Below are 9,158 nucleotides of genomic sequence, written 5' to 3'. Positions count from 1 at the left end.
TTCTCTATGCCTTAAGGTTTCCCTGTTCCTCTAAAAATAGGGTGGTGCCCAAATAACTTTTCTTCTCTTATCTCTTATCTTCTCTTCTAACTTCTTGTCTTTGTGTCGTAAGTACTTCCTTAATTGATCCGTGATATTTGAGCTGTAACAAGAACCCCGACCAAGATACCTCTACCAGACTGAAGCCCGAGCCTAGTACCGTTCTTTGTGTAACCTTCAACCGATCATCCAGAGGGTACACTGTAGCTTGGTGTTCCTTGCGCTTAGACACAGTCATTACGTGGATTGTCGAGATCCCCTCCAACGACTCGCACATCAAATTTTGTTTCACTGACAAAGCTTTTATTATGTAAATCGCGACATTTTAATAATAAAACTAAATTTCTACGGAATTCGAAGTATTTCTTTGAATTGGTTCCAATCTTACTTAAGGAACAGGAAACAACTAGTTAGAGCAAATAATACTGACTCTAGTCATAAAAGCATTGTATGTGGAGTACCATAAGGTTCAGTATTGAAGCCTCTACTTTTGCTTATTTTTATAAATCACTAACTTAAAAATTGATGGAAATTTTTTTCTTTTTGCTGTTGATACCAGTATCACTTGGAGAAACAGTAATATTGCAACTCTTCATGCAACTATAACTTCTGATCTACTTAAAATAAAAACCTGGTATATTTATAATTTACTCTCTTTTAACATGGATGATATAATCCTATAAAGGAGCTCTTCAATCCTTGCTTCTTAATAACAGCTACGCCAGTATCGTTGATTCTGTAAAATTTCTTGGTATTTTTGTAGACAGCAACCTTAAATAATCACTTCATATCGATTTGTTAAGTAAGAATTTAGCCTCAGCCTGCTATGCAATAAGATCTGTTTCGAAGGAAATCAATTTAGCATCTTCCAAAAAAACATATTTTTTTTTGTTCGAATCTCATCTTCGATATGGCCTTCCTTTTTTGGGGTACAGCTGACCAATCTGAATATTTTTAAATTACAAAAAAGAGCAATACGGTATCTTTTGGCCACTGTAGAATAACATATTGAGGAAGCTACTTTAAAAATCACGGGATTTTAACTGTTTCCTCTTTATAAATGTTAGAAACTGTTTGCTTAATTCGTAAACACCTACATGTTTTTCCAGCTAAACATAACTACTTTACCAGAAATTCAGCCTTTGATGTCTATTTACCGATTCCGTTCACTGAGTTAGTAAAGAAATCTATATTATATTCGGCAAAAAAATTCTACAACCATCTCCCTTTGCAACTTAAATCTGCAACTTCTTTCCATAAGTTTCGTAAAATGACAAAAGCATATCTATCTGAAAGACCATATTATTCAGTGGAAGAATTTCTTAACAAATAACTAAAGTATATATATATAATATATTTGGATATTTCGGTATCACATGCAGCAGCTTAAACTTATTAATTCGTAAGGTTTTATTATGCAATTTTATCAATTTTTAGTAAATTTTAAATTGTTACTATTTTTTGACTTTTTGTAATCTTTGTCTATAAAATTGTACAATTTTCAATGACAATAAAGCATACTTATATTCTATTCTACTTTTGACTAGTGGTTTGTAATTTCACACTTTTAATAATTTTATTTTTTCGTCAATAAACATATAAACGAACAAATCAAATACACATTTCATATTTTCCAACACATAAAACAAATTAAAATTAATTTGTTTGAATGAAATTTTGTTACAGTACACAACAATGTTGTTTTAAAATAATCTTGAATAAAATCCGAACAATCATAGTTTTGTAGCTTTTACACTTTTACAGATAATTAATGAGTTAATAAAAACTATCCAGAATGCAAAATCGTTCTCCTGGAAACGTACTTTTCAAAATAAAAACTTTATAAATGCGTTCTAGTAAATTGCTTATTACCAAGACCATTAATAATATCTGTTTCGTGTTGTTTGGCGGATCATCGTAGCTTCTGCCAAACAAGAAACCTACAGGGAAACTTATTTCGAGTTATTAACGGCAGTTTTTGTTTAGTTGGTCCTGTAGACATGAAATTAAGATATTTGTTAGCGTCTCATGATTGATGTGTCTTGTACTTTATGGGAGTTCTAAGCAGCAATCGGAGCAAACCGATTTCAGTTTACACATATGATAAAATGAAATAAATATTTTAGAGAGCAATTTTAATGACGAACTCAGCAGAGAAAACGGATAATAAATTATAAGATGTTTGAATGTACAGAGTATAAACAATAAATACCAAGAAACTTTTACGGAAAAAAAAAGGTTCAAGGAAACGAAGTAATTAAAAAAAATCTTCATTGCTACAGAGGAGTAAATTAAATCCAAAGAGAAAAAAAATTCTCTGTAGCAATAAGAAAAAAAATATAAATATGCCAAGGATAGGTCAGCCATAAATGAAAGATATATATATATATATATATATATATATATATATATATATATATATATATATATATATATATATATATATTAAAGATTGCCAGATGATTAGATGAAAAAAAAACGTTTTAGACAATACATTTTTAAGCACTAGAATTAGGAGAAGACTACGCATTAGATGGCAATATTATATAGAAGATACTTTACAAAATTTTATAGTAAAAATCTGGATCAGTAGTGACAGAGATGGGAACAAATAGAGGAAGGTGTGCATCACCGTGTTTACTCGATAATCGTTTTTGCCCACAGCATAACGGACATTATTGAAAAAACGTTAGAAGAAAGAAAATACTACTCCACTGTCTTCCTTGATGTGGCGCTGGCTTTTGATAAGGTGTGGCACAAGGGGCTTATATGTAATTTAAGTAAGCTTTTGCTTGAACAATATACGCAGTTGTTGAAATCATACGTATCAAATCAAGTTTGAATTTTATTGCACAACTATTCCCATTCCTATATCTGCTTTATACCAGTGATATTCCCGAATTAACACTTAACACTCTATTAATCCTCTTGGCCGTAGGCAAAAATCACGAAGAAGCAGCTAGAAATCTACATACTTCCATTAATCAAACTAGTGAATGGACTTAATTGTGGAAAATTAAGTTGAATAAGACCAAGTCCGTTTATATCAACTTTACAAATAAAAATAAAAAAAAACATTCCTGTTAGCACAAATAATTCCCAGATACCTTATGCAGACACAGCCAAATATTTGGGTATCATGCTAGACGCAAGGCTGCGCTGGAAGGCCAACGTAAAGAAAAAACGAGAAGAGCTCAGCATAAGGTACAAGAAAATTTATTGGTTATTGTAAAGATATTTCACCATCTTAATCTGCAATAAAATTCTTCTGTACAAACAAATTCATAAGCTCGTTATGGACATATAGCATCCAGCTGTGGGGTTTTGCCAGCAAAACTTCTTCTTCTTTCTTTTATGGAGACTTTAAAACCGGTTTCTTCTTCAATATTAGCCTTCTAAATTGTTTAAATTATCGCACCATCTTTTTCTTGGTCAGCCAATACTTCTTCGTCCATTTGGTGAGTTATCCCGTGCTATTCGTACTATCCTATCTTCTACCATTCTACTAATGTGTTCGTTCCACTCCTGTTTCCTTTTGTCACCCATCCATTTATGTCTTTTATATTGCATGCTATTTTTATGTTTTCGCTTCTCTCGCCATCCAACAGACTTTTCCCTGATATTCGTCGGAGTATTTTCATCTCGTCGTCTAGTTTTAGATATGTCAGGTCTTGTCTATGCCGTGTATGTTAATATAGGTTTAATTGCTACTTTATAGATTCTTGTTTTTGTGTCTTTTTTTAGGTGTTTGTACTTCCAGATTGCGTCATTAAGAGATCCCGCCGCTTTACTCGATTCCAAGCTTTGTTGTGCTTCTTCAACATCTCCGTAGCTAGTTATATCTATTCCCAGATATCTAAACCTTGCTTTCTGATTTATTATTTTCCCATTAATTTCGATTTTACATCGTAGTGGGTATTTAGGGGTTGTCATACGTTTTCTTTTATCTGCGGATATTACGATACTATAATTCTTGGTTGTTGCATTGAAGATGTGTGTTAATCTTTGGAGCTCGTCTTCTGCCTCGGCGATTAAGGCGGAGCCGTCTGTAAATGCGGCAAAACTAACGTAGACAAAATCCAGAGTTTTCAGAATTAAGTGCTTAGGAACATCGTTAATGCCCCTTGGTATTTCAGAATCAGTGACCTCCATAGGAACTTTGAGATAGACGCTGTTAATCACACCATCGAGAAATTTGCCGGAAGTCACGAAAAACGACTTCTCAATGACACTAACTCCGAGGCCATTCAGCTCCTCTACAATGTGAATTTGGTCAGAAGAGTCAAGAGGAAAAAGCCTTTCGAGTTGGTAAAGTGATATTATTATACACGTCAAAATGTGTGTAATTAAGTTATTAGAGTCTAAGGATCGCTACCGAGTAGGTCTTTAGTTTAAATTTTCTTGTTAGTAACTCAAGTTAAACAAAAACTAGTTATTGATGTTTACAGATCAGATTGCAGTTATAATAAAATATACCACGGTGGGATATCTTATTAAAAAAAAATTCCTTAGGGCAGTAAATCGTAAAAATAAAAATCTGTTCAATTTTTCAACGACGAAATATGTAATGTTATTGATAACATGCACTTCCCAGAGCTATTTTTAAAAATCAACCTTATTTGCTTTTCCGTGATAGTAACAATTTTTGTTTTCTGTTATTTTTAGAGAACAAAACAACAACAAATACATACATTTACAAAAAAATACATATTTTTAAGCGGTGTAAGCTTAAACAAACAGTGTAATCCCCCTAGCAAATAAGAGATAATAATATAAAAAGTTGAGCGGTGTTACATTTGATTCATTGTGCTTAACCGTCCTTTTCCACACATCAGTAACTATGAAGTATCTATACTACATATATTTCTTTTGTACAATTTCTTACTATTATGTATCAGCAAAAGATGTCCTGTTAGGAAGTAAGTGACAATATAAATCTACCTATAATTGTATAAATCAACTATAACAGTACGTTTTTTGTGCACAATAATTTAATTTTTTTAATATTTTTTTGCTGTGTAACTACAGATGTAATTCCGTATCAGAATTTCGTATTAAAATTTTTATTTTATTCAAACATACAATATATTCATACTTTACCTTTTATATTTTATTATCTTTTTAGGTATTTTTCGAAAAAGTAATATATATCAAGAAATTTTGATATATATCAAAAAAAATTTCAGAGTTATTACCGTCCAAAAAAGTTTAAACTTCTGATCCATTTTTCTTCTATATTCTTTTATGCGATATTCAGTTCTTGTCTTACTGTTTCATTCTTTTTGTCCACATTCTTTTTGTTACATAAATTTTACAGGCATATAAGAGTACTGGTAGATTAAAGTTCCCGGTAGCGAAATATTTTAATGTATATTCGTTTCCACAATACTTTTATAAAAAATTATTAATATATTCCTTGTTTACTTTTCCAGCTGATGCCTGTGAATGTCTGGACTGCCTGAAGCCAATCCTTGACCAAATTCACAACAGCAACACTACAATCAACAACATCGAAAACCTCATACAAATATTAAGGCAAGATATCAAAAATATTAAAGGAATACTCGACGTGAACTGTGAAAAAATCGACGGAGTTGAAGGAGACCTCGATGAATTAGACGCTATCATTAACGTTAACCTTGAACTGGTCAACCAAGAAAATTTAATTATCCACGATATCGATGTCAAAGTTAAGGAGCTCAATCTTGAAGGCGAAGAACTGGACGAGATGATCGACGGTAACAATTGCACTCTTAACGATATCCAAACAACTGTCAACGAATTACAAAGTTGTGCATGTGCAGTTGTCACAACAGCATCCGGCAGTGGAACTCAGTCTACTACACCATATTATTTCCACCATTAAACACCTTTAAAGCACCCACGTAACATAACATTGTGAACTTATTAATAAAAAGCAAAAATTTCTGGTATATTGGACATTTTTTCATTTACGTAAAATTCTAAATACAAAATCTACGCCACAATACATAGTAAAAAAAAGTTATGTGGGCCAAAATATTGAACACATTTAAAGTATTAGTCTATGCATTTTGAATAGTTATGCTTTAGTTTGAGTACACAATCTTAAAATTTTATTGCTTTTTAGAATCATTTTAAGTGAGAAGCACGTGTGCATCTCGTGGCCACAAATAACTTTTGGATTCCTGGAGCCATGTGATACACACTTGCTTCTCGTATAAGACAAGAATAAACCTGTCGTAGCTTGTTTAGATTAAAGAAATGACAGGAAGGAGAAGAACAACACAGATAGGACAGATCAAAGATACAGATGGTATACTCATAACAGATTTACAACAAAAAATGAATCGATGGACAGAATACATATCACAACTTTTTGATGACAAAGATAGACAAGAAATCTCAAACGAATATACAGATGATACAGGGCCTGATATAATCAGAGAAGAAATAGATTATGCAATCAAACAAGCGAAAAGTGGTAAGGCCCCCGGTCCTGATGAAATTCCCGTAGAACTGCTCAAACTTATGGACGATGAATCTATTAAAATACTCCTAGATCTATTTAACACAATATATAGAACTGGAATAATACCTAGGGAATGGCTCCGTTCGACCTTTATACTACTGCCAAAAAAGGCAAATACAAGGGAATGCAGCGAATATCGTACGATAGCTTTGATGAGTCATGCTCTAAAACTGTTTCTGAAAATAATCCATAATAGGATCTATAGGAAATTAGACGCAGACATCAGTAACACTCAGATGGGATTCAGAAAAGGGCTGGGTACAAGGGAGGCTCTGTTTGCAATGAACGTTCTCTCACAGAGATGCTTAGACATGAACCAAGAAATTTACACCTGCTTTATTGATTTCGAAAAGGCCTTTGACAAAGTACAACATGAACCACTAAGACAAATTCTAATAAAGAAAAATATAGACAGCCGAGATATTCGAATTATATGCAACCTATATTGGAATCAAACAGCAAATGTGAAGGTTGAGGGTAGGCTAACAGAAGAAATTCAAATCCGTCGAGGAGTCCGGCAGGGATGCATCTTGTCGCCACTTTTGTTTAATCTGTATAGTGAAGCTATTTGTGAACAAGCACTCGAGGAAGAAGATCTTGGACTGATAATAAATGGTGAGACGATCAACAATATAAGGTATGCTGACGATACGGTTCTCCTAACGGGAACGCTAGTAGAACTACAACATCTCGTTCAAAGTCTCAATATATATTGTAACAGTTACGGCTTGAAAATTAATTTGAAAAAAACTAAATTTATGGTAATCACGAAATCCAAGAACATCAGAGCTAATCTTGTAATAGACAATACAACGATTGAGCGTGTGTCCTGTTATAAATATCTAGGTGCTTGGATCACAGACGATACTGATCAAACAAAAGAGATTAGATGTAGAATAGAAATCGCTAGATCAGTCTTTAATAGAATGCGCAAACTCTTTTGCAATCGTGATATCAACATAAAGTTACGAATACGAATGCTGCGGTGTTATGTCTTTTCTACCCTGTTGTATGGAGTAGAGGCTTGGACACTAAAACAGTTGACCACAAAAAACATCGAAGCTTTCGAGATGTGGTGCTATAGGCGCATTCTCAGAATATCATGGATGGACCGCGTCACTAACACGCAAGTACTCCAAACTTTAGACAAAAGATGCGAAATTCTAAATGAGATAAAAACTAGAAAGATGGAATACTTGGGGCACATTGTGAGAGGTGAAAAGTACGAACTTTTAAGAAATATCATGCAGGGCAAAATTAAGGGCAAAAGAAGTGTGGGAAGAAGAAAAATATCGTGGCTTCGTAATCTACGTGAATGGTTCGGGTGTAGTTCGATTGAACTTTTTAGGCGCGCTGCTAACAAAGTCGCAGTGGCCATGATGATTTCCAATCTCCGTTAGGAGTGGCACGAGAAGAAGAAGAAGAAGCTTGTTTATTTTATACGTTACAGTCTCTAGACGAATGTATTACGTGTTACTTGTTAGTTAGTTTTAGTTGTCGGTAGGCGAGGTTGTAGTGTGTCTTATCAGTTCCCAATATCTCGTATGAAAACGAGCAGAAGCGTTTGCAAAAGCTAGTGGAAGAGTTTATTCTTCGTCAAATTAAAGTATTCCGGAAAGCAAAAGACAAAAAATGCAAAGCAATTTACAAAATTTACTTTAAACGTCACAAAATTCAAGAACAGTAGACGGTACCAATGAAAGTGTTATTTTCCAATATCGACTGTCAGATGATGAAAGTTCTTCAGAAGACGATGACATTGCGATTGATGATAACACACCTTTAATATGAAAGAATGTAGATGGTCAGAACTTAAAAAATATTACATTCAATGTTCAAGACTCAAGTATCAAAGATGTTTTTTTTAGATGTATGATAAAACTTTCCTTGACCATTTTCAACTATTTGTGAATGACGATATTATTAAGTGGATTGTGCAAGAAACTAATACGCATATCAAAAATTGAATATAGGTGGTCACAATCCAAAAGCTATAATTCATAAGTGGGTAGATAGAAATAGCGAAGAAATAAAGACATTTTTGGCCATTCTTGTCTGGATGGGATTGCTAACATTGACAAAGTTGTGTTCGTATTTGTCAAAAAATCCATTATACGAAAGCAAAATAAAGTGTCTTATTTCGCGTAATCGTTTTGAATTATTACTTGCCAATTTACACTTTAGTGACAATGAAAATAGTGACAAAAGAACTTCCACTCTATAAACTGTCACCCCTATTGGAGAAGTTGGTATCCAATTTTCATGAGTGGTAGTACCAGGAGACGAACTCTGCATTGATGAAACTGTAGTTCCGTTTTTAGGCCTTTTTGCATAAATGCCTAAGAATTAACTTCAACAAAACAAAAGTAATGACAAACACGGAAGACCAAGAGGCAATAAAAATACAAACAGAAAAAATAGAACAGGTAAATGAGTATATCTATCTAGGACAAGCAATCAGAGCTAACAGAGAAAATCAAACAGCCGAAATATCGAGACGAGTAAGAATGGGATGGGCAGCGTTCGGCAAACTTTCTTACATTCCAAAAAATCCCTCAATCAACAATCCCTCTATACTTACGAAGCAAGGTATATAACTCCTGTATAA

The 9,158-nt window shown here is 33.4% G+C and overlaps 1 protein-coding gene across 1 annotated transcript; it reads left to right on the top strand.

Moving 5' to 3' along the window:
- The first annotated feature begins 4,854 nt into the window (after positions 1-4,854).
- LOC140436315 (uncharacterized) lies at positions 4,855-5,964 on the top strand. Its single transcript, XM_072525025.1, has 2 exons — positions 4,855-4,958; positions 5,472-5,964. The coding sequence occupies exons 1-2, from the start codon at positions 4,880-4,882 to the stop codon at positions 5,903-5,905; spliced, it is 513 nt and encodes a 170-aa protein (XP_072381126.1). The 5' UTR covers positions 4,855-4,879; the 3' UTR covers positions 5,906-5,964.
- Positions 5,965-9,158: the final 3,194 nt, after the last annotated feature.

The sequence above is a fragment of the Diabrotica undecimpunctata genome, chromosome 3 (genome assembly GCF_040954645.1).
Source record: "Diabrotica undecimpunctata isolate CICGRU chromosome 3, icDiaUnde3, whole genome shotgun sequence".
Lineage (NCBI taxonomy): Eukaryota > Metazoa > Arthropoda > Insecta > Coleoptera > Chrysomelidae > Diabrotica > Diabrotica undecimpunctata.
Note: the sequence above shows the minus strand (reverse complement) of the source record. Positions and strands in the feature narration are given on the sequence as shown.